This window comes from Hyperolius riggenbachi, chromosome 6 (genome assembly GCF_040937935.1).
Source record: "Hyperolius riggenbachi isolate aHypRig1 chromosome 6, aHypRig1.pri, whole genome shotgun sequence".
Lineage (NCBI taxonomy): Eukaryota > Metazoa > Chordata > Amphibia > Anura > Hyperoliidae > Hyperolius > Hyperolius riggenbachi.
In genome coordinates, this window is record NC_090651.1 from 54877924 (window position 1) to 54904572 (window position 26649).

The 26649-nt window shown below is 43.0% G+C and overlaps 1 protein-coding gene and 1 long non-coding RNA gene across 2 annotated transcripts in view; both read right to left on the bottom strand.

Moving 5' to 3' along the window:
- Positions 1–495: 495 nt before the first annotated feature.
- LOC137522429 (uncharacterized) lies at positions 496–5268 on the bottom strand. Its single transcript, XR_011022294.1, has 2 exons — positions 5136–5268; positions 496–762 (listed from the first exon to the last, which is right to left on the bottom strand). It is a non-coding gene; the product is annotated as an uncharacterized lncRNA (long non-coding RNA).
- Positions 5269–22459: 17191 nt separating this feature from the next.
- The window catches only part of LEPROT (leptin receptor overlapping transcript), a 30417-nt gene continuing 26227 nt past the window's right edge, over positions 22460–26649 (bottom strand). The window contains exon 4 of the mRNA XM_068242485.1: positions 22460–22784. Coding sequence (XP_068098586.1) covers positions 22668–22784 — 117 coding nt within the window. The 3' untranslated portion in view covers positions 22460–22667. The remainder of the gene's footprint in view (positions 22785–26649) is intronic.

Consider the following 26649-nt stretch of genomic DNA (forward strand, 5'->3'; position numbering starts at 1 on the left):
GCTTCAGCCAATCAGGTTGCATTAGTTAAGTCTGAGGGAATGTATAGAAGCACAAAAAGACAATCCAGCATGCTTTGCAACTTCTCTTTTGTGTACCAAATTTTCTGTGTACCAAATAAGAGTCATGTAAACTGGGGAATGATAATTTATCAACAAGAAAAGTAATAGTGGTTTTAACTTTTGGATTGCCTGATTAGCATCCTTATTACTTGTTTACCAGATAAAAATAAAGAATTCATTTTTAATTTTATGCCCGACAGTGTCTCTTTAGGTGAATGAGGGTTTTACATTGCAAGAACCTCACAGATTCTTACAATGTGCAGAGCCCAAAACGTGAAGCCTCAATATAATAGCCAATATCAATTGAAGCAGCATTTTATAAAAGGGACATAAACAATGGCACCTTCCTCATTCCTCCCAGTTCCAGTTACCTTTGCATGTGTCTGACAATAAAGCTTCATTATTGCATGAAAGGATGACATTGATTGCCAGCTGTATAAGTAAAATAAAGCTTGGTTTTTAATGGGAAGCTCTCCTGAGAGGGGTTCCTGTGAGATTGATGCCACGTATTGATTTGAAGCAGCACTGCACTAGCCGCAGAGCTGTATGAATGGTGGCTTTGAAGCCTTGAAGTCCGTTCAATCAATAGTATTATACTCACAGCAATATCCATCTGATTTATGATCTCTCTGATCCTCTGCTGCCCCGCTTCACGTTTTCTAACACGCTGTGAGAGGGTTCCCAGAATGCAATCACGCTTCCCTGTTTACAAGCAAGACCCCGGGTCAGTCTATTAGCTGGAACTGTCCATTGAAAACATACAAATATTTTAACTTATCATAGAAGTATGAAAACAAGCTTTAGTGCTCTCATTGGGATTCATATGGATTCCAGAAAGTGGTTTGCATTTAAATTCTTAGTGAGCCTTCAGGATGCCGTTAAAATGTGCTTCCAGCCCCAGGAATGGAGCTATACATCTTTCAGTATGACTGGGCTAAAATCCAATAACCTATTATTACTGGTAATTGTTTTAATTAGACCTTGCAGTTGTTAACTAAAAAGTGCTAAAAATGTGTCCTGTAGTTTGTTCTCTGACACCAAATCACAGCTGGGACAGCGCCTGAAAAAGCAAGTCAGACAATCATCCTCTGCCTCCATCCTCTCCATTTACCTGTATCATGTGCTTCTTTACCTATAAACCCCCTGCGTACTGAACTGACTACGCCTCTCCATGCTTACAGGCAATTCACATGACCATTTTATGGATCTGCAAAACAGTAGTTGCTATTATTGATTTCTGCATAAGCAGGCTATATTCAAAGCAAAACTGAAGTGAAAATAAACTGAAGTTTGATTGGTTATGCAACATGATTGATTCAGGTGTGTGGTTAAGACACTACTGATGCATGAAAGATCAGCAGGACAGCCATGCAACTGATATTGTTTAAAAGGAAATAAATATGGCAGCCTTCATATCTCTCTCATTTCAGTTATCCTTTAACATCACTTACATTACTGCTGTTCAGTGGTGTAATTACAATTCATGCTCCCCCCCCCCCCCCCAACAAAATTTTGATTTCCCTCCCCCCCCCCATGTTCACATCCTTTCCCTTGCCTCCCCTTTTAGTTCTTCACGAGATTGAGGAACAATCTCCCAAGGGCCATAAAACGCTCATAACAAGCGTAGCTACAAAAACACTTTATCTGAAGTATAGACCTCTGTATGAGAGTAATGGCCCATACTCACCGGCTACAATTGTCGCCCGTGAGTATGGGCCGTTGAACGGGCGCGCACCCCGAACTGTCGCCCGTCGCTGATGTCGCCAGGCGATTCAAATGTTCAATCGCCTGGCGACAGTCGCCGCCACAACTCCGCCGCAGCTGTCGCTAGTCCGCGTGAGTACGCGGACTAGCAACAGCAACCTCCATTGAGGTATGTAGAGCTTCCGGCGGGGGGAGGAGGAACGTCGGCGACAGCTTCCGTCGCGCCGCTGGTCCCTCTTCCGCGTGTGTACGCGGAGGGACCTGGCGAGGAGCTGTCGCCGGCCTGTCGCCCACACGCTCACGTGTGCTGGCGACAGGCCACTTTTGCCGCCCGGGAGTATGGGCCATTAGGGAAGTTTAGTAGTTGCCCCCCACCCACAGCTCTGGGCCCCCTGCAATTGCATGTGCTGCTGCCCTTTAGGTACGCCCCTGCTGCTGTTTATTCAGCTCCCACACAGAGAAATTATGACCTATTGAACTTTTCATCACCCTCCCGCTATAGTGAGTATTTGCAGAGTCACACAAAACTTGTATGGCCCTATTTGGTTTTCAGGAGAGCTGCCACTGCAGTCTGACTGCACACATCAAGCTTTGGTTTATTGACCCTTTGCAATGAACAAATAAAAAAATGAATAGAATAGAAAAGTTCTGAGATGAAACTAAATCTACACAGATCATCTCTAGACATTGCAAGGTTTAATTGCAAACATTATTTCGCATAGCTTACTTTGTTTTATTTGTATAGAAAACACAGCAACACCTACTGTTTAAAACAAAGAGTGGTGGATGGGAGTGATAACCTTTGTTGCCAGTGAATGCATTAGTGAAGGTTTTGAAAATGAGTAAGGGCCCTTTTCCACTAGCCACCGCGCGCGGTGGCACTTCCTGGTCTGTATGTACGCAGACGAATCCCAGAAGCCGTGGCATGCACGGCTATGGGATTCGCTGCCTCCCGCAAGAAAACTGATGGCAATGTCGGGCGAATCGCTAAGGTAAGCGATTCGGCCGGCGGCGCCATTGTTTCCTATGACAGAGTTTCCCCGCGCAATTTGCCTGCGGGAAACTCTGCGGCTTCTGCGCTAGTGGAAATGGGCCCTAATAATGGCTCCAGCTCTGTGAGGCTAATTAATCCTGCGAAAAGCTGGGATCTGGTTTTCTAGATGCCTTTGGAAAAATTACATTTGTCGCTGGGGTTGAGTAGATCCCTCTGGCGGATTGCTCACAGGTGCCATACACACGCCTGATTGTCAGCTGAGGCAGTCGTTATCGGCCGCCTCAGCCAACGAAACAACTGTAGTTTTTCAACTCTTCCTGTACTGGAAAACAATATGAGACTCTTTTATTTGCTACTGACGTTCTATTTCTTAGCTGTTCTACACATACAATTTATTATATCATAAGTTTATTTTCGCTTCAGGTTTGCATTAAGCAAAACTGCCACAAACCCTGGCAACACATATTAGGTATCACATAAAACATACATAATTAGACCCTGCCTTCAGTGAAAATTCCATGTCATACCAATCAATATTTCCTGGTATATAGGCTGCTGTAATATTATGCACAGTTTGACTTCCAGTAAGCTGAGCTTGGTTTTCCCATCAGTCCTTTAATGTGATGGGTGGCTTCTTTAAGCAATAGCAATGCTCAAAAGCTCAACTCACTTACAGTTGTTATATACAGGAAGCTGTAGACATTATGGTATTGAAGTTTTGTACAGACATTCTTCCGAGGCTTTTACTTCAATGTGCTGTAGGGAACTGTGACATCACCTCATTCCTTCAGGCTTTCCAATCACTTGGCTTCATTGCAGGCTCCTGCAGCAGCAAAGGTCACTGGGGTTTGTAGTTTCCTGACCTTAATTTGCATATTCAGTAGTGCTGCATTGTGGGTAACCACAAATGTTCACTGATGCAGAGAAAACATTGCTAGTCTCTGAGGATGTCCGCCTACACTCATAATATACAAAGAAACAATATGTGGCAGTTAGTCCCGTTGTTTGTTTACGCATCATCTGCCACTAAAATCACAAGGCTGCCTGTCAGTAGATAACAGGCACGGGTTTGGTTTCCCATAGATTCTGGATTATGACTATGAAAACGTTCCTCTGTTTTTCAAATACTATCCCACAAATCTTGGCCCTAGAAAGTAGCAAGCTATTATACTAATGGCATGGATATCCACTTTACCGTAGTTGCATTTAGGGATGGTTAATTAGATGCTAATAATTCCAAGTTGGTCCAAACTGTATGATAACTTTATGCAAATATGAGCAGCAAGCTGCATACATTTGCTTCAACTCGAAACTGTCAGCATCTCATTGACCATCCCTAGTCGTATTCAGTGTCGTCTGTTCACAATGCCATTACAGCTTCTTCTCTATGTTCACCTCCCCATGCCAGGAACAATGGTTTTGGATAGTGTGGCACGGAGCTAGAACCCTTCTCTTCTATTGTTACTACTCTTCTGTGAGAAATTGCATCACGTCCATACTGATGATGGGTAATCTCTTCATCGCTGACAGAGTAGCAAGCAAAACTTTCTTTTGTGAAGAGGGTAATAGTTTTAGTACCCAAGTAGTTTCTAAGAAAAATAATTCTCAGACCTTTTCAGAGAAGCCAAATAATTAATTCAGCTTTAGATAAGCAGCATGTAAAAAATAAGTCACCACAGCAAGTGCAGCAGTAACTTTTCAGCTCTGGTCGCGAGCACTGTGGGATTAGAGGTTTACTTCTCTTTGCTTGACTGTAATAATTAAGCCTTACAAAAGAACAACGTAACTGGATAGTCTGAACGTCTTTTGGATTTGTACTGCTATTTGAGTTCCCATTGGTGAGATCCATCATTTCGTGTCTCCCAAGACCTCAGTGGAGGTGATGTGCTATGTGATGTGATGCCTGCTATGTGATGCCTCAGGGTCTCAGAGAAGAGAGGAAGGAGACCGGAAAAGCAACAAAAAACACAAGGGGGTTCTAATTCTTCTCCTTTCTATAAAAAAAATGTGTTATTTGTTGCTGTATCCATCAGAGTAACTTAACCACTTCCTGTCAGGACAGGAAGAGAGGAAAATTATCTAAGATGGGTACACAGACAGCTAACACCCTAAAATAAGTTTAGGCCCTGTTCTCTCAATCCATTTTAAAAAATATATAAAGGCTGGGTTCACTTGTAAAAGGTGTTCAGTCCTGTCCTGTCAGTTTTTGACAGTTTAGGAGTTTGAGTTTTCTGTTGCTTGTTTCACACATAAAGGCTGTAACATTTTAGTCAAGTCCTGTCCTATGGACGTGTCCATATAAAAAAAAAGGCGTACAGTTACAATCCTGTCAAGTTATATAGGTAGAAAAAAAACAACGTTTTGTAAGAAATAATACCTTTTAATGGCTAACTAATAGAGTTAAATGATGCAAGCTTTCTGGGATCTAGTCCCCTTCTTCAGGCATATTTCCAGATGTAAGCTGAAGTAAAACATTGATGCAGATAAATGGTAAACACGAAGATGACAGTTGTGATGGTTACTGTTTATCCGTTAGGTGTCAGGTGATCAGCAGGCTGGAGCCAGTGAGTTAGTGCAACCATACATGAAATCCAGCAGGTTTCTGAAGATCATGAAGCCAAATCAATCATGTTACATAAGGTGTCATGAATCCTGTTCCACAATTTAAACCTTCTGTTAATGTCTTGAACATTTTCATAAATTTGTACTCAGAAACTTTTCTTGATTGATCATTTTTGAAGTTACCCTTAAGAACAAGTACTTTTAGATCTTGCATGCTGTGTCCTGGTTCACAGAAGTGTTGGCCCACTGGTGTGTCCATTTTACCCTCATTAATTTTAAAGCGGTGATGGTTCATTCTTGTGCGCAGTTTTTGTCCTGTTTCTCCTATATAGATTCCTCTTGAGGGGCATTTCATGCAGCGTATCATGTATACAACATTGGATGACTCGCAGGAAAATTGGTCTTGTATTTGATGATATTTCTGTGAGTTTGGTATTTGTATTTGGCTTGTGCTCAAGATATAAGGGCAGGTCTCACACCTTGTGCTATTGCAGGGTAATGTGCCTGGAGTATCTGGTGTAGATAATGTACTTCTGATAATCATTTGTCTCAAATTGGGAGGTTGTCTGAAAGCAAGCAGTGGTAAATCAGGAAAAACATCCTTCAGGCGTTTGTCTTTATGGAGTATTGGTTGTAGGGCTTTTGATATCTTCCTCAGTGTCTTTAATTTTGGGTTGTAGGTTACCACAATTGGGATTCTGTTGTTTTCAGTCTTTGGGGTGTACTTCAACAGTTCCTCTCTTGATTTTAAAGTTGCTCTGTGTATTTGATCATCAACGATTTGTGGATGATATCCCTGATCTATGAATATTTTACGTAGTGACATAAGTTGTCTGTCTCTGTCCTCTGAATTAGAACATATTCGGTTATACCTCAGAGCCTGGCTGTAAACAATAGATTTTTTGGTGTGTTCCGGGTGGAAACTCTTCCATTTTAGGTAAATATGCCGGTCAGTTGGTTTACGGTATATGGATGTTTGTAAAATTCTATCTTGTATATAAATTGTGGTATCCAGGAAACTGACATGGGAGGTTGAAAAGCTGAGCGTTAACTCTTGTGGTACTCTGAGAAGTTTTTGTGGAATCTGATTAATTCTTCCTGTGATGCTGTCCAGATTAATAGGATATCGTCTATAAATCTGAAGTTAAATATATTTATAAATTTAGAATAAATTATGTAACATGATTGATTTGGCTTCATGATCTTCAGAAACCTGCTGGATTTCATGTATGGTTGCACTAACTCACTGGCTCCAGCCTGCTGATCACCTGACACCTAACGGATAAACAGTAACCATCACAACTGTCATCTTCGTGTTTACCATTTATCTGCATCAATGTTTTACTTCAGCTTACATCTGGAAATATGCCTGAAGAAGGGGACTAGATCCCAGAAAGCTTGCATCATTTAACTCTATTAGTTAGCCATTAAAAGGTATTATTTCTTACAAAACGTTGTTTTTTTTCTACCTATATAATTTGTTTGGCTAACACGGTACAGAAACTTTTTTGCTACTACAATCCTGTCAAGTAAAACTGATAGAAAACTGAACAACAGGCCTTAATTGGACTGGAAATGTACAGGTTTGTACAGTTTTATGTGTGAACCAATATTTGATCCACAGAAATGGTGAAGTGGACTTTAGTATTTCCCATAGCAGAAAGAACAAACAAACTGTCTGTGTTGCAATGAAAAGGCTGAAAGAGATCCAGTCTTAGACACAGATCCAAAACGTTCCGATAACTTATGGACCAATGTAAGTAAAAGAAATAATGTCACAGATCCAGGAGAGCGACCTAAACAACTGCAATTATCTGTCAATTCAGGTTACGAGTTTCTGCATGTAAATAAGTTAAAAGAAAACACAGGTCTGATCTATAAAAACAAATTCTTTATTTATGTCAAATCTGGACTGTAAAAATGGCAGTTGGAGCTGACTGGTTGCTATGAGGTCTTTTAGGTCTTATCAGAAACTAACTGCAACTTTTATTTTACATATGGAAAGATAGAAAGATACAATTTCGCCAAAAAACGAGCCATTTAAAACTGAATATACTATATAGTGTTTTTTTGTTGTTGCTTTTTTACATTTTTATTTACTTGGTTTAGTTTAAAACATTTTTAAAGTGTTTTTTTTTCAACTTCAAAATCAGGAAAGTATAAATAAATGTCACATTTTCATTTCTGATATGTAATATCACTGCATACTGGTCTAGCTGGCAGGCCTTGTACTACCTCTATACAGAACATGGGTTGGCGAGGTTGTTTGAATCTTACTTGACACTTTTACTGCAACAGTAAGGCTTGAGTTGAGTTGAGTTGAGGGCCTTTCCTGGGGTTTGTGCTACTCTGCGTTTCCAAACACATTTCCTGCACGCAATTATCTACAAATGTTCACATTTTTCAGGTTGAGGTGCAATGCATTTAATTAAGAAACACACATGCGTTGTCACATTGTGGAAAAACACTGATGAAATAAGCCAAATGCCGGGTGTTTAAAAATCACAAGAAAAAAAAAAATCGCAAATGAAAAATGCAAAATGATTTCAATGGACAGTGGAATCATATTCATGGATGCACGATTCAAACAAGTGTGCTCCCAGCCTAAGGGCTGGTTCACAAGGGTGCCGAAAAGCATTTGACTACCTTCATGGTTAACAATTGTGGACATTATAGGTTGTGTCCAGAAAAAACAAAGCGACGGGAAAAAAATGGGATCGAACGACGGTCCATTCATTTGAATGGGCGGTGCTTAAAGGAGGAGCGCCATGGCCACTGTGCAGGGGCGTTGCTAGGATCCTAAGAGATATGGGGCACTTTTGGGCACTCCAGCCAAAAAATGGGTGTGGCCATGAACCAGAATGTGGGTGTGGCCATGGGTGGAGCCAAATTTACATGAACTTAACAGCGGTCTAAGTAGGCCTGCCCAGAAAAATGTTGGATGAAGCCCCCTCTCCATTAATTTAAAAAAAGGCATTCTGGGTATTGTGTGGTGCCATGCTGGGTACTGTAGTGCCTCTAAGGGGCATACTGGATGCTGTGGTGCCTCTATGGGGCATGCTGGGTGTTGTAAAGACATGCTGAAAGCTATGGAGCCTTTATAGGGAGGATGCATCATTGTGTGTGTTTCCTCACTGTTCCTCCCCCTGAACCCCCCCTTCCCAGCAGAGTAGCAAAGCAGGAGGAACAACTCATCTCCTACATCCACTCTCCAGGTCTGGAGACATCCTCTCTAGCTGGAAATTCTACCCATAGAATACGAGAATCAGATACTAGGATCTCTAGCTTCTGATTCCTTCTCAGACACAAAGGGGAGAAGCCCAGAACATATATCTGCAGAATCTGGAGACCAAGCAGCCAGAGAGGAGTACTGCTGCCCGCTGCACGACTCTGCCTGGGGGACATCTAGGGCACCACAGAATAGATCTGTGGCACGTGCCACTGATCTTTGGGGCTAGCAACGTCCCTGCCGCTGTGTACCACCCCGCAAGTGTCCATATGAACCAGCTCTTAAAGGGGTTCTTCCGCGAATGATGAAAAAAATAAAAAGTGGTTTATGCATAAACTAAAAAACATTCTTCTAAAATAGTGCAAAAAGTTTTTTTAAAAAATGAATGCTTTCCTCACTACAACATGTAATATAAACAGTGACGACTGACGGATTGGGAGGCTAATCCATTTAACCAGTTCACCCCCAAGGGTTTTTATCCTAACGGACCAGAGCAATTTTCAGTTGTCAGCGCTCCTCCCTTTTATTCCCTAATAACTTTATTACTACTTATCACAAGAAAATGATCTATACCTCGTTTTTTTCGCCACCAATTAGGCTTTCTGTGGATAGTACATTTTGCTAAGAATTTTTTTATTCTAAATGCATTTTAATGAGAAAAACAGAAAAAAAAAGAAAAAAAATCATTATTTCTCAGTGTTCAGCCTTTATAGTTTTAAAATTAAACATTCTCCTGTGGATAAAACAAACACGTTTTATTTGCCCAGTGGTCCCGATAATTAAACCGTTTAGATTATGTCCCTACCACAATGTATGGCGACAGTATATTATTTTGAAATATAAGTGGTTATTTTTCTGTTTGTTCTGGCCATAATTACAAGCCCCTATGTAATAAATTAAAATTAATTTTCCCCCATAAAATATAGAATAAAAAAAGCTGAGTCCCTAAGGCAACTATTTTTTTTTTTTTTAAGCTGATTTTTTTTTTTTTACAAGTGTTTTATTTGGGGGGGAGGGTTGGAAGTGTAATTTTATTAATGATGTGTATATACTTGAAAATGTATGTATTTTGTAAGTGTAATATACTTTTTGGCCACAAGATGGCGCTGGTGAACACTCATAGGACGTGTTCACTTTTTTTTTTTTTTTTTTTTACACACTTTATTAAACTGTTACATTTCCTGTTTATGTGAATGGACGTAGCCGCTGTTCGCGGTCACGTCCATTCACTCCAGGCACTGCGATTGGGTAGAGGACTGTTCAGTCCTCTTCCCCAATCGCCCAGCACGGGATCCCGACGGTAATGGCGGCGGTAGCGGCGGACACACGGCGGTAGCAGCGGCGGGAATGCGCGACGTATTAAAACGTCATGTTGCTGTTAATAGCGGTAAGCATGACGTTTTAATACGTTAGGATGGCGGTAAATGGTTAATAGGGGTGTTTTTTTTTTACTTGCATTTCACAAACAGAAGTCCTGCCTACGTAGTTTTCAGTTAGGGATAACGGCTGATCTATGTATATGCTTCTTGTATTCACTCACAGAGAAAGGAGCCCCCTCCTCCTCCCTGCAGGAACAGCTAAGCGCAGATGCCGGTGTTCCGACGTTTTGAGTTCGTCATGTGTTTACAGTTGCCCAGCAACCAGACCCGGCCTCTGTGCAGTCAGTCCCCTTATCTTATCTCTGCCAGGAGAACTAAGAGTTCAATAAGGGGACACACTACAGCTGATAGCAGATGACTCGCTGGGAGAAGACACAAACTATTCTGCACAGATGCCGGGTCTGGTTGCTGGGCAACTATGTAAACACATGACGAAGTCACTGAATCGTTGCCGGCATCTGCGCTTAGCTGTTCCTGCAGGGAGGAGGAGGGGGCTCCTTGCTCTGTGAGTGAATACAAGAAGCATATACATAGGAGATCAGCCGTTATCCCTGTAACTGAAAACTCCGCAATGGATTACACAACTGAAAACTAGGTAGGCAGGACTTCTGTTTGTGAAATGCAAGTAAAAAAAAAACACCCCTATTAAATGGATTAGCCTCCCAATCCGTCATTTGTCACTGTTTATATTACATGTTGTATTGAGGAAAGCATTAATTTTTTTGAAAAACTTTTTGCACTATTTTAGAAGGATATTTAATAGTTTATGCATAAACCACTTTTTATTTTTTTCATCATTCGCGGAAGAACCCCTTTAAGGAGGAACATTAACCTATCCCAGTCAGTAGCCGATATCCACTTTCCCATTAGAAATCTTTACCATTTCTCAAATAGATTATCAGGCGGGTCTGATATTGTGATGAAAGTGTGATGTCAGTACCTAGGTCCTAAAAGTTTTGGTCTGTGAACCTTGTTGCATTGGGGAAAATAACGTCCATTTCCAACTGCCAAGCAACCAGTATCTCCCTCTATGCATATGTATAGCTATAAAAAAACAACAACCTTATAGCCTTGCATTGGCAATCTTATAGCCGCATTGCTAGTCAGTGTGGCTATAGATAATGGCAGTTGGTGCCATTTTTTTTTTTATGTCTACCAGTAGTAAAGATGATGATGATGACTTGCAGGCTGATTGTGGATCAAACAACATGAGCAAAAGGCTTATCAATCGTTTCTTGATCTCTCTTCTAATTTTTAACTTCTCACTGTTCAATATATTTATTTATTTTTTGCCTCTTTTCGCTTAAGTTCCTCTTTAAGTGTCATTCTCTTTTCCCGAGAAAACACATTCAAGTGGAGATCCATGAAAACAAGTCTGTGTATATTATAGCATATGATTTGCAAAAAGCTTTCTTTTTTAAAAGCTTAAAAAAATGAGATAAAAGGTAAAAAAATAAACAAAAGCACTATACATCCTCTTTGAAGGGACCATGTGGTGATATAAAAAGTAAATAAACGTAACAATGCATGTGACGCCATGACTAGCTTCCTCATACAAGCATAAATCAACAGGAAGCAGAGGGGTGGGGAATGATGTCACAATTTGGATGGAAAAGGTCAGGGATGGCTGTGGCATCTAGGTCAGGTTCCGTGCGACTAAAGATACATACACACGTTGGATTTTTCCAAACGACCAGTTGTTTGGACGTTTGAACGTCCGGACGTCAAATTGGACGTGTGTGCGGTCGGTCGTTCAGCTGATAAGACTGGATTTGAACGATCCGCCAAGCGAATCATTCAAATCCAGTCTTATCAGTTGAACGACTGACCGTGCACATGCCTGATTTGACGTTTAAACGACCGGTCGTTTGGAAAAATCCGACGTGTGTACGAGCCTTAAAAGAGAACCAGAGACGAAGCACTGCTCAGTCAGGGATTCTTATCAGAGCTGATAACAGGCAGATTGTGCAGTGAAGAATGAAACGAAGAGCAGAGTAGGTGTTTACTGTCATGTTCCCACTGATATATATGGTAAAATACATGAGGATGCCTCGTCTCTGGTTCTCTTTAACTGATGGTCACAATACTTATCATTGAGGGACACTGCACTACACTAATGCAGATATGCAGGCAGGTGGCACAGACTATAAGTACATTTAGTGCTCTACATGGAGCTGTGTTTAGTTTATTTACTTTTGACTCAGCACACGATCCCTTTAGGCTGCTTTCACAGCGGGACGTTACAGGCGCACGTTAGAGCAGCCTGTACCGCAGCCCAACTCACAGCAACGAAAAATCAATGGGTTGTTCACAGTGCCCACGTTGCGTTGGAGTATAATGCTGCACATTCAATGAAAGTGCAGTGTGCTGTGCGTTATACTCATATTTGGCTGCGTTCGGATGCTTGCACATGCTCAGTACTGTTTTTTTTTTTTTAATTTGCTGCTTGCTCCGTTTTTGTTTAATAGTATGCGTCAAAAAGTACGCATCATGGACGCATCACGAGACGCATAACGCGGCTCTATATAACATCCAACTTCAATACTAACATGCGTTGTGTTAGGGGCACGTTATGTGACCTTAACCTCGCATCAAACGCAATGTCCAAGTGTGAAAGAGCCCTTAAAAGCAATTGCTTTTGAAAAAACGGATATTGCACTGGCTGCTATACACAGTCCAATCTTTGCAGGTGACGCTTTTGATCAGCCCCTAACGGGCAATAAGCAACTGACTGCTGAAATTGCTCATTATAATTTATCACCCCTTTCTGTGTGAGCATTTGGGCAACGCCTTCCTTTTCTGTGGACTAAAGAGAACAAATTTCACCTCATGTGTTGGTCACAGTATCCATTAAAGTGAGGGATATGGATGCTGTCATATTTATTTCCTTTTAAAAATGCCAGTTGCCTGGCTGTCCCACTGATCTAATTGGCTTCAGCAATGTCTGGATCACTCACCTGGTACAAGCATGCAGTAAGGGAGGTCAGACTTCAGTCAGAGCAGCTGATCTGCATGCTTTTTCTGGCTCTGTGGCTTCATGTATTGGATGTAGAGGGTCAGCATGATAGCCAGGCAATCAGCATTGTTTAAAAGGAAGTAAAATGGCAGCCTCCATACCCTTCTCCCGGCAGCGTCACTTTAAAGGACTTACGAGGCCAAAAATAGAAAAAAAAATAAAAAAAAGTTAGCTACCTGCATCAGCTTGTAAGGCACGGAGGACACCGTCCATGCCCTCCGTGCCGTTCCGCCGGGTCCCTGCCGCTCAATAGCCCCCCGAACGGTCCCCGACCACGCGGCCCGGTTTGGGCTCCCCAGCCTGTACAAAGATGGCCACCGGAGCTGGCCGCGGCTGCGCAAGTAGCTAACTTTTTTTATTTTTATTTTTCTATACTTGGCCTCGTAAGTCCTTTAAGCTGAATATAAAAGCTCTGAATATTTCAGGACAGTGTTTGTATCACTCACTACCCAGTTTCCAGTGAGACATCTGTCCCACTACAGTCAGCCTAAGGCAGCTCAGTGAGATTATACATTCTATAAACCGTATTCATCCCCTATTTTTTCCCATCATGCTGATGTGTGATACAATCTCCTGAAGTAATCATAGAGTTCAATCAGAAATGTTAAAGAAAACCTGAAGTGGAAATAAACTTATAAGATAATGAATTGTATGTGTAGTACAGTAAGAAATAGAAAATTAGTAGGAAAGCAAAGAGTCATTTTTTTCCAGTACAGGAAGAGTTAAAAAACAAAAACAAAAAACCTTCAGTTGTTATCTATGCAAAATAGCTTCTCTGAGCTATTCAACCCAGGTTTGCTTTTAATGCTACTTGAAGCCATGGAGGCTGCTGTTCTCTTTTGCAGTTATGTAAACACTTTATTTTTCGGACGATCACTTTGAGAACATTCTTCTATTACCTGAATGCTAACGTCTGCAAAGACCTAGACCCATCTCGAGCCCACCCCTGTTGTCTGGGACATTCTTATTCTTGTGGCTGCGTTCTCCACCAAATACAAGCTGCTACCTGCTGGGCATACACAAGTGAGCTCCTGCCATGATGTTTGATCCTTTGTCGAGTAGTCGATTCTACGAAGGGGGGGCGCAGACAATTAGGAGGCATCAGCTGCTGAGGGCCCATTTCCACTTGTGCGGTGCAAATTCGTTGCGAAAAACGCGAAAATGAATTTGCATGCGGATGCAAGTTTGTATGCGAATTTATATGCAAATTTGCATACGTTTTCGCGTACTTTTTTAAGTATGCGAATTTAACCATGTCAGTGCCTGTGTGCTTTTATATTGATTTAGGCGAAAACGTACACAAATTTGCACAGAAAATTCATATAGCGAAAACGCATGCAAATTTCCTATTAATTACATTGTATGCGAATCACCTTGCGAGTGTGCGAATTCTGATGGCTCTGCTGTGCAGAGTTTTCCTGCACAGCAAACCGCACAGATTTCCTGACAAGTGGAAACAGGCCCATTTACTATAATTGGCAATGTGAATCTGCATGCAGATTCGCTATAATGGAAAACAGGCTCTGAAGCTTAAAGTTTACCTGAAGTGAACAAAATGTTAAAAATAAATATATACTTCAGTAGTGAGAAGCCTCTGGATAGACCCTCGAGTTCTGCTGGTGCCCACCATGCCAGCGCTGGGTCCCTCTGATGATATTTGACAAGGGCTTCCTGTCCAGGTATGAGCTTCTCCATACTGGGCAAGTGCAAATCCTCAGTAGATTGAAGGCACTAGTAGTGCAAGGCAGAGAAAAATCCATGCACGGGTGGCTTCATTTTACCAGGCAAGCACGGACCTTATTCACACATGCCCAGTATGAAGAAGCTCATCCTTGGATGGGAGCTTGGCCATGAGAGCATATTTGCCAAGCCCTTGTCAAATATGTTCAGAGAGATCCATCGATGGAACCGTGGGCACCAGGAGGCAAATCAGGTGCAGAGGGTGCCATGGGCCCCCGCCACAACCGTAATATAAATTACAGCTATAGCAGCGGTTAGTGAGTAATTTAGGCGCCGGAAAAATACGGAGCGCAAATTACAGTAAAAAGAGCGCAATTTGGCCGCCAGCAATAGCTGGAAGCCGATTTGCATCTTACCCCCACTGTACGGCGCCTTCGAGGGTGAACAGTTATTAACACCGCTGGGAAATTTCCCACAGCAGGGTGAGATGTTTTTCAGCTTCACCATGCGCCCAAATTTCCATGCGCCCTTTCTTCATGTATGTGTTACGGCCAGAACCCGAAGTTTGGCCACTTCTAGTTCTGGCCGGCCACTTCGGGTTCTGGCCGGCCAATGCGCGAAGTGGCCGCTGCGCTGCGGCCAATGTTAGAAATGGAATGATTCCTCTGAGGTTAATGTATCTTCTGGCCGCAGCGCAGCGGCCAAACGTATAACAACTTAGTGAATTTATTGCAATTCAGCCGGCGGCAATGTAACAATTCAAGCCGCCGGCTTTTTTTTTCTGCCTCTCTCTCTCCTCTTATGGGCAGCCGGCGGGGACATGCGTGTCCCCGGGAGTCGTTCGTGGCGCCAGGGCAGCAGAGCGGGGAGGCTGCAGACATTGCTTCTGCCAGCACCCGCTCTGCAAGAACAGCAGGATCCCCCTGCCGCGACGAACGACTCCGGGGGGACACGCGTGTCCCCGCCGGCGGCCCATAGGAGAGTGAGAGAGGGGGGGGGGGGGGAGGAGAGAGAGGCAGAGAAAAAGCCGGCGGCTTGAATTGTTACATTGCCGCCGGCTGAATTGCAATAAATTCACTACGTTGTTATACGTTTGGCCGCTGCGCTGTGGCCAGAAGATACATTAACCTCAGAGGAATCATTCCATTTCTAACATTGGCCGCAGCGCAGCGGCCACTTCGCGCATTGGCCGGCCAGAACCCGAAGTGGCCGGCCAGAACTAGAAGTGGCCAAACTTCGGGTTCTGGCCGTAACATATGCACCAGGAGGAACCGAAGGACTATCCAGAGGCATCCCAATACTAAGGTAAGTATCTATTAAAGAGGAGCTGTCAGCCATACTATCCCAGAACACGAACACACGAACACACGCACGCACGCACGCACACACGTTTTGGTTTTAGTAATTCTTCTATAATAAAGAGAAAATCCTTCTTAAGGTGGCCACACGCAATACAATAAAATGATCTGATTTTACGGCAATTCGATAAAAACGATTGGATCTCCCGGAAAAATGTAAAGTTTTTTTTCATTCGACTGAAAAATCTGATCGGATTTTCCGTTTTCTTCGATTTTAATCGATCCGGAATGACAGATATTTTTCTTCAATCTTTCTAAAAATGTTATGGTGTGTGTTAGATTGTGAATTTATTAATATACACACCCTAGCAATTTTCTCAGATTTTCCAATCATTTTTATCATAATTGGGGAAAAATTGTACATAGGTGTGTGGTACATTGGTCATATTTTTGAAATGGTACAATCAGTCAGAAAAATTTATTGAAATTCTTAAATTGAACAGATATTTTAAAAAATGTATGGTGTGTGGCCACCTTTAGGATTCTCCATTTCAACTTTGTCTATCTTGAAGCCAATCCTGATGTAATTTCCTTCCTTACTTTCCTCTGTGTGATTGTGTATGCATTGCCCGTCCTCCTCCCAGTCTTGAGGCACTCCCACCCAGCTGTGCAATAGAAAGTCTCAGCATGAGAAATATTGGCCAATCAGAGAGGAAAAGAGGTGTGGCAAGGGAAACCAGGGAAAGAGACTTCAGCCAATCAAGCCACATTAGTTAAGTCTGAGAGCAAAGTAAAAAAGCAAAAAAAGACAACCCAGCATACCCTGCAACTTCCTTTGTATGGCAATGTACCAAATAAGAGTCAGGTAAACCGGGGAATGATCATTTATCAACAAGAAAAGTAATGGTGATTTTAACTTTTGGATTGCTTGGTTAGCATCCTCATTACTTGTTTACCAGATAAAAATAAAGAATTGATTTTTAATTTTATGCCAGTTACACTAACATTTTATTCACTTCAGGTACACTTTAAGCTCCAGCAGCAGCAGCAGCCCCCATCCTCCCCCCTTTTCATAGAACATTACAGACTGCTAAGCAGAGGGTCGAACATCACGTTTGTACAGTGATCTTTCTTGAACTGACCCAAAACAAATGAAGAACAATTGTTTCAGGCAACAGAAATAAGTGTGTATGTAGCATTATCAGCAGCAGAGAAGAAATGTTTATATCAACACATCATTTTAGCGCACAAGCAAACGATCAAAATTCCCTCGTTGCTTACAATGAATACTTTAAGATTTTGAACACATGTAGCAAAACGCACACAGTACAAACGAATTACAAAGTTAAATAAATTATCTGTACTGTTTACAAATTAATGTATTCCAGAAAAGTGAACGTGGACACATTAATAAAATGGCTCAAGAGCCAGCCAGTTGATTATAGAACTGTAAGACCCCTAATTTAAGATATAGGAAAAATGTTTACATATTGAGGACAGTAGAAAAGGCTAAAAAAAAAAATGAGGCACCAAATCTGTTTTCTTCAAGCCCAACTAAACCAAAAAATTACGGTAAACAAGGCAAATTCTGAAAGCAAAAAACGTTGACTAATGTAAATGATAAGTGTTACCTTTGGACGTGAGCTCTATAAATTGAAAATCCTTTGGGTAGTTGTGCTTGCTACAGCCGTGCACCTTTCCATACATAAAGGGTTTAACCACTTCCGGATTCTCGGTGCGTATATGTACGCCCCTGAATCCTGAAGTGTATTCCATGGAAACGGCCGCTCGCAGGGTAAATGTAAACACACAGGGAAGATCTTCCCCGGTGTCTACATGTATACGGCGCTGCTGCGCAGCAGCGCCGTAGAGGAGATCGGCGATCCCCGGCCTCTGATTGGCCGGGGATCGCCGGCATCTGATAGGCTAAAGCCTATCCCATCAGGCGCAGGACGGAAATCCGTCCTGCGCCGCTCACAGGGGGAGGGAGAGGGAGGGAAGGGGAAGGAGGCCAGGAAGCGCTGCGGAGGGGGGCTTTGAAGAGCCCCCCCCCCCGCAAGCGCAAGCAGCCGGCGGCGATCAGACCCCCCCAGCAGGACATCCCCCTAGTGGGGAAAAAAGGGGGGAAGTCTGATCGGCCTGGCTGCTATCTGATCGGTGCTGCGGGCTGGAGAGCCCACGCAGCACCGATCAGCAAAACATAGCGTGGTACAGAAGTGGTTAAAGAGAGTCTGAAGCGAGAATAAATCTCGCTTCAGACCTCATAGTTAGCAGGACCATGTGTGCCCCTGCTAAACCGACGCTATCCCGTGGCTTAACGGGGGCCCCTTCACCCCCAAATCCCCTCCGTACAGCGAGGGGGCACTTCCTGGTTGGGGCAGGGCTTACCGCCGCAGCCCTGCCCCACTGGCGTCTGTCAGCGCGTATCTCCGCCTCTCCCCCGCCCCTCTCAGTCTTCCTTCACTGAGAGGGGTGGGGGAGAGGCGGAGATGCGCGTCTGATAGACGCGACTGGAGGCAGGGCTGCAGCCGTTAACCCTGCCTCCAGGAAGAGAAAATTTTACGACCAACTTGCGACCAAGTCTTGCGGGGGTGGGTTTGGGGGTGAAGGGACCCCCGTTTAGCCGCGGGATAGCGGCGTTTTAGCAGGGGCACACATGCCCCTGTTAACTATGAGCTCTGAAGCGAGATTTATTCTCGCTTCAGAGTCTCTTTAAGTGGAGCCTAATAGTGGATAAAACTAAGGTAAAAACTAAAAAGAGAAAAAAAAAAAAAAAAAAGAGGTGGCTTACCTCAATCACTACAAGTTCATATAAATATGAATTTTAATTAGTACAGGCAATGCGTTTAGTAGGTCGGAGACCACTTCCTCAGGCAAATAAGGTGTGTGATTAGCCAAAAACGAAGTGCCTCATTAAGGTAAGTCACCTCTTTTTCTATTTTTAGTCGTGTTGAACTCTTATCCACTATTGGGCGCCTCTTAACCCCTTTATGCTCCTTGGGAGGAGAGTACGTTGGGCATACGAGAGAAATAGCCGCAGGGAGACTTCGGAGCAGGATACGGCTTACCCTGCTCCTGCACAAGTCCAGCGGTGTTAAATACTATTCCCCCCTCCAGGTCCACGTGGATGGTGGGGAATTGTGTAATTCGGCTTCCAGCTATTGCTGGCGGACAAATTACAGTGTTTTAAAAGTAACTTCAGCTCCGTCTTCTGACTGTGCACCGCTATAGCTGTAATTTCTATTAGGGTCTATGGTGGCGCTGGCTGTCCCCTAATCTCCTGCGCTATAATCCACATGCTCTGTACTTTGGTACCTAGTGGTGTGCCACCATTAGGACCTAAAAGCACAACCACATCCAGTTCCAGCTGGACGCCCGAGTGGAGTCGGGTTTATACATCTCCATCTGCCTTCAGTGGTTGGTTGCCCCCTTTGCAACCTTCCTTTGTGATTACCACAATTTCCTTTGACTTTTTTCATCCAATCATTGACATACTGCACCATTTGAGCTCCAGTTGTCTCTGAGGTTTTCTTTCTTAGGGTGATTGGTCACCTTCCACCACAGTACCTCTCCATACAGGCTTAAAGTGTACCTAAAGTGACATTTAGCATGATGAGCTGTATATATAGTACCAATCCTACTTAGAACTTCCCTGCCTTTTCCTATCCCCTTTAACAGTTAATAAACCATGACAATAAATCACAGTCTCTCAGCAGTCAGATTGATTCAAAATGTAGCACAATTGTCACTGACATCTAATAAGAGGTCATAAGATGTGTAAGTGTCTTAGAAGGGATTCTTAACCAGCCGGGCGGTATGGACGAGCTCAGCTCGTCCATCACCGCCGGAGGCTGCCGCTCAGGCCCTGCTGGGCCGATTTTCATCAAATAAAGAGCAGCACACGCAGCCGGCACTTTGCCAGCCGCGTGTGCTGCCTGATCGCCGCTGCTTTGCGGCGATCCGCCGCGAACAGCAGCGAAAGTGGGTCCCCCCAGCCGCCTGAGCCCAGCGTAGCCGGAACAAAAAGTTCCGGCCAGCGCTAAGGGCTGGATCGGAGGCGGCTGACGTCAGGACGTCGGCTGACGTCCATGACGTCACTCCGCTCGTCGCTATGGCGACGATGTAAGCAAAACAAAGAAGGCCGCTCATTGCGGCCTTCCTTGTTTATTCTGGGCGCCGGAGGCGATCGGAAGAACGCCTCCGGAGCGCCCTCTAGTGGGCTTTCATGCAGCCAACTTTCAGTTGGCTGCATGAAATAGTTTTTTTTTTTTATTTAAAAAAAACCCTCCCGCAGCCGCCCTGGCGATCTTAATAGAACGCCAGGGTGGTTAAGCCTAAGGGGGAAAAAAAATCAGTTTTACTCACCTGGGGCTTCAACCAGCCCTCTGCAGCCGCCCCATGCCCTCGCAGTCACTCGTGGATCCTCCTGCCCTCCCCCCGCCACCAGCTAATGTCGATTTCAGTCGACAGGCTCCCTGCGCCTGCGCAGGCCTGGCCATGCGTCTCCTTCTGTGCGTTCCCGTATGCAATAGTGCTATTGAGGACAGGAACGCAAAGAAGACTGCACATCGCCAGGCCTGTCAGCGAATCAAAAGTAGCTGGCAGCGGGGGGACAGGAGGATCTACGAGTGACTGCGAGGGCACAGGACAGCTGCAGGGGGCTGGTAGAAGCCCCAAATCAGTAAAACTGATTTTCTTTTCTTAGGCTTAAGTGTCCGTTTAATAAACATTCTGACAGTAGTAAAAAGAATAGAAGTTCAGTAGGTCATCATTACTCTGTATGGTATCTGAATAAATATAAAGAGCAGCAGCAAACGCCCGTGAAAGACATACCTACAAATCTATATTTTAAACCCTTAAAACCAAAGTAAGAATATGGTAAGCCAGGAAAGTCCTATTTAGGATTATTTCTAAGCAAAGAGTTATCTCAATCAGTTTACTGAATCACTTGAAGACCTCTTCTACCTGTTTCCCATAAACAGAGTTGAAGTCTTGGAATTGCTCATATCTACTTTCTAGGACTTACAAAGTTTTTCTTCCCACCCCCACATGTAGACACGTGAGTCCATATGCAATTAACTTTCTTTCCTAAGTTACTTCCTAGGAGATCATTTTAATATTCTCTTTAAAATTACTTTTAAGCATTTTACAATTGAAAAAGTAACTAAAAACTGGTGAAAAAGTACTTTCAAAATTATTTTGAGTAGTTACTTGATTGCTGGTGGTTTAAAAGGCATTTTACAACAAGGTGTGAAAATATCACTTAGGGCTCTTTCACATTAGGGCAGATTTTCTGCGTTTCAACGCAAAGGATAAAGTTTGCGTTACCCAAGGTGAAATGAAAGTCCATAGACTTTCATTTTAGCTTTCACATATAACGCAGCCTTTTTGTGCGTTGCGTTCCACTGCACCCAGGCGCAGTTTTTCGGCCAACGCTAGCTTTATGCGTTACAATGTTAGTCAATGTAAAACGCACACTATGCGCGTTTTTAATCCGTTAACGCAGGCAATCAGTCCCAGAATGCAACAGAGGAACAATGTAGAAAGTTGAAAACTAAAAGAAAAAAAAATTACCTGCGTTTTCCTATGTCCTGTAACGCATTGAAAACGGATTAAAAACGCACACTCACTGCAGTGCAACACATATCAAAACGCATTAAAAGGCATAAAACGTATGCTTTGAGCGTTCTCCAACGCAAGTTCTGATGTGAAAGAGCCCTTAGAAAACTCAGGTGAAAATGTTAATTGCATATGGGCCATGGTTCCTGCTGTAATGTAGGGATTCTGGGAACTGTATTCTGGCATCTATTGTTCTACTTACTTTGGGTGTCACATGGTCTGACCTGCTCCGCGGCTAAATACAGTGAAGAGAAGAAACGAAGTGCACTGCAGTGACAAGCACATCTGGCCCATAAAATAGGTATTCTATCCTATTCTATCCTAGTAGCAGTTGGCTGATGGCGTAATGGTTAAGGGCTCTGCCTCTGACACAGGAGACCAGGGTTCGAATCTCGGCTATGCCTGTTCAGTAAGCCAGCACTAATTCAGTAGGAGACCTTTGGCAAGTCTCCCTTACACTGCTACTGCCAATAGAGCGCGCCCTAGTGGCTGCTGCTCTGCTCTGGCGCTTTGAGTCCGCAAGGAGAAAAGCGCAATATAAATGTTATTTGTCTTGTCTTGTCTATCCAGCACTTTGCTTCTATATGCTCTTTATCATCACTGATTAGCCCGATTGCCATCAGCATTTGTCTTGTTCTATTTTTAGTTTAGCTGAGCTTTAATAGAGGTTACATGATTCATAGGATTTGTCCATCCCTAATTGAAGCTCCTATATAGGAATGTGTACTTATATTGATGAAAAAAAGTACTTTGATACATTGTGAAAGTTTACAGTTCTTTAAAAGTGCATCTGTTTAAACAAAACGTATAAAATAAATAATAAGAAAAAAAAATTAGTAACTGACATTTAAGAACAGGCAAATAAAAAGGCATATCATAAACTAGAAGCAGATTGGAAAAGCATGTGTGGGACATGTGTTAGAGAAAGTGCTTTTATCTTCAAAAAGGATTTCACAAAAATAAACAAACATTGAAGTGAAAACAGGCAATGCAGCATAAGATGGCAGCCTTTCACATGATCCATAGATTTGATATACAGGAGATCAGGCCACGGCACATGGCTCGTATATACATACATCGGATCAGCCTGGAGCGGTATGTGTACAGTACAAGAGGCTGCAGCTTTCTACCACTGCTCCCAGCTGAAGTCATCTCCTCTTCCGAAGACGACAAAGAAGCCCAGGATAGTGAGGAAGATCACAGCGTTTCCTGCCAGGACCAGGCCACACGCACCCCATAGGATCTGGTGAGCAAAGAAAGATCAGGTTTCAATAACGCACGCAAGTTTCTACTAAAGGCAAAGAAATGATGACCACCGCTCTTGCCTTGCAGCACTAGGTTCCTTTCTACAGCAAGGACACCATACTTTATGATGGAAGTGGGAGATTTGCCTTGTACTTGTAGGGGTTTCCTCCAGGGGTTCCAGTCTCATATCCCAGATATTATATTATTATTTTAGTATTTATACAGCGCCATCTTCTGCAGCACTGTGCAGAGCAGGGCAGGGCTGTGGAGTCGGTACAAATATCATCTGACTCCAACTCTGACTCCTCAGTTTAGGAAACCACCGACTCCAACTCCTCAACTCTGACTCCTTAGTGTAATACTTACCAGGGCTGAGCAATTGGGTACAACAATCATCCGACTCCTCAGTTTATGAAACCACTGACTCAGAGTCCAGGTACCCAAAACTGCTCCGACTCAAACTCCTTGACTGAATCCACAGCCCTAGTACAGAATATATTGACTTGTCACTTAACTATCCCTCAGAGGGGCTCACAATCTAATCCCTACCACAGTCATAAGTTTATGTATGTAATATGTAGTGTATGTATCGTATTGTTTTTTTCCGCCACTAATTCGGCTTTCTTTGGGTGGTACATTTTGCTAAGAATGATTTTTTATAAACGCATTTTAACAGGAATATTAATAAAAAAATGGGGAAAAAAATCATTATTTCTCAGTTTTCAGCCATTATAGCTTTAAAATAATACATGATACCATAATTAAAACCTATGCATTTTATTTGCCCGTTTGTCTCGGTTATTACACCATTTAAATGTTGTCCCTATCACAATGTTTGGCGCCAATATTTTATTTGGAAATAAAGGTGCATTTTTTCAGTTTTGCGTCCATCACTATTTACAAACGTATAATTTAAAAAATGTTCATAGTATACCCCCTTCACATGCATATTTAAAAAGTTCAGACCCTTAGGTAACTATTAATGTTTTTTAATTGTAATTTTTTTTTCCATTAAAAATTTTATTTGGGTTATTTTTTGGTGTGGGAAATAAAACATTGCAAAATGTATGTAGATGTAGTTTTACTATTTGGCCACAAGATGGCCACCTTGAGTTTTATTTTTATTTCGTCCTTCTCGCTTCCCGGAAGCATAAGGAGGATAGGAAACTTTTTTTTAGAAAGACTGCTGCCTCTGATAATCACGTCCGGGCGGCTGAAATGGTTAAAAAGAATCTGTACTGTCCAATTTGTACAATAAACAGTTTCTCAGCATGGACAGTTCCCTCCCCCCTCTGACAAGCTGAAATTTAGAGCAGAGACCTGTCTATAAGGGATAAACAAAGCACATACACAGAGCCTGCAGGGGGCGTGTATAACGTCTCCCTATCACAGCAGAGGCAGTGCATTCCTCTCTGGGTCGACAAAGCTTGACAATGCAAAGAAGATTAGATATATCACAGAGGCAGTGCAACTAGAAAAGGCTGCAGTAATCCAGACCACATTAGAACAGGTATAAGAACTTATAGGATAGAAGAAATAAGGCTGAAATGAATATACATTACAACAGTACTTTTGACATACTATTGGCCCCTATTCAATTCACTTTTTCTCCTAGGCTTTCTATCTTTGGAGATAATTTTTTATCTTCGGTTTACAATTACTTTTCAGCACTCTGCAACTGAAAAAGTACCAAAAAGTAGTTGAAAAAGTACTGTCAACATTATTCGGACTGTTTTCTTGCTTGCTGGTGGTGTAAAAGGAATTTTATTGATAAGATGTGAAAATATCACCTAGGGGAAAACTTAGCAGGGAAAATGAATTGCACATGGCCCAATGTGTTTTTCAATGCAATATGCCAAAAAGCTGGAGTTGAGGAGCGCTGACCTCTTGTTGGCCTCACGCTTTTGTACTGTGGTTGATTTTTTGTTTGTTTTTCTAGTTTCACTCACATTTACAAGCTCTGTCTGCAAATCATTTATTTTACTATTCATAGCTGTGCTGTTATTTGACAAAAAATGTAATTCATAGCAGCCACAGCTGACTGTGTTCCATCAACACCGGTTCTGTGACAATCACATCCGGATACTCTATCCAGCAGCAGCAGTCTCATAAGCAGAACACCAAGTCCAAAGCAGGCTGCCTTGGGGTTTACTCTAACAGATGTGCTAATAGTAACTGGAACGTGCTTCCGCATAGTCACCAGAGAGATGACCTATTTAGACATTTATTGTGCTGATTCCAGGGGATCAGAGCACCACCTAGGGGCTGAACAGCATGCAGATTTTTGACCTTATTAAAATTGTATATTGTGGCAATAACTAGCATTTATTTACAGCAGTGGTGCAGAGTATGTAGATAATTGCATGTGACAAACAAGGGACAGTACAGTTAATGCACAGTCATAAAGTACACTAAACAGGAGGAAGACAAAAATGGCAAGGCAATATACAGCAAAACCATCACTTCTTGGGAGATGGCCCAAGCAATCTTAGGTGTTTATCCAATTAACTTTTCTGCTGAGTTTTTCATCTTATCTAAAAAATAACTTTTCAACACTTAGCAACTAAAGTACAAAAAAAGTAGGTAAAGTAATATCAAACGTCTCTGGTAATTTTTTTGCTTGGTGGAAGCTTTAATAGTATCCTATTGGTAAACTTTGAACATATCTCCTTGGAGAAAAATTAAAAAAAATATGGGCCTTAAAGAGAACCCAAGGTGGGTTCTAACAATGCTATCAGCATACAGAGGCTGGGTCTGCACATACTGCCCAGCCTCTGTTGCTATACCGATCCTCCCTAACCCCCCCTGTGCTCTGCTATGCCCCCATAAATCACCCAGCCGTGCAGTCGACACACAGCGTGTCGCCGCCGGCTGTTTACCTCTGTAAGTGTCAGTCTCGGCTGAGTTCAGCGCTGGTATTCTCTGCGGAGGGGGCGCGGCTGGCTTGACGTGCAGTCAGTCATGTGGGCGGTCATGTGGTGACGCCCACATGACATATAACGAAGTATACAGAGCTGCGATGTGCTACGGGCAGAGCTGTAATCCTGCGCAGCGCAGTAGCGGCTATGCAAATTGCGCAGGCAGAGGAATTTTTTTTAAGTGCCGATTCTAATCGCCCTGAGAGAAGGCGACCCTGGGCTGGGTCGGGGCCTCTAATGATAACTGGATTTAGAGAACAGAGCAGCTGGAAAGTACAAGGGAGCCGCAGATCGTCTGCCCTGAGGTCTGATATTGCAGTAAGGTAATTAACTTTTTTTCTGTCATTCACCTCGTCCTTTAAAGAGAGACTGAAGCGAATAAAAATTGTTATTTTTACCTGGTAGTTAGCTTCAGGAGCATGAGGAGAGGTAAACCGCCGCATCCCAGTGGCAAAACGAGGGCTTTAGACCCCCTAAATCCCCAGGGGGAAAATACGGGGAGCGCTTCCTGAAAGAGGCAGAGCTTTTTGCTGTACCTCTGCCTCTACTGAAGTCAATCACCGCCTTTCCCCGCCCCTCTCAGTCTTCATTCACAGAGAGATTGACTTCATTAGAGGCAGAGCTACAGCGCTAAGCTCTGCCTCCCTGGGCAGCAAAATCCATGACTTTGAGAGTTGTGGATGTTTGCCCCGGGTTTTGGGGGGTATAAAGCCCTCGTTTTGCCGCGGGGATGCGGCAGTTTAACTCTCCTCATACTCCTGAAGCCAACTACCCGGTAAAAATAATTGTTATCCGCTTCAGAGGCTCTTTAAATTATTTTTCTCCTATGTTGCAGTCACTTACAGTAGGTAGTAGAAATCTGATAGAACCGACAGCTTTTGGACTAGCCAATCTCCTCATGGGGGATTCTCTCAGGGTTTTCTTCATTTTCAAAAGCACTTAGTG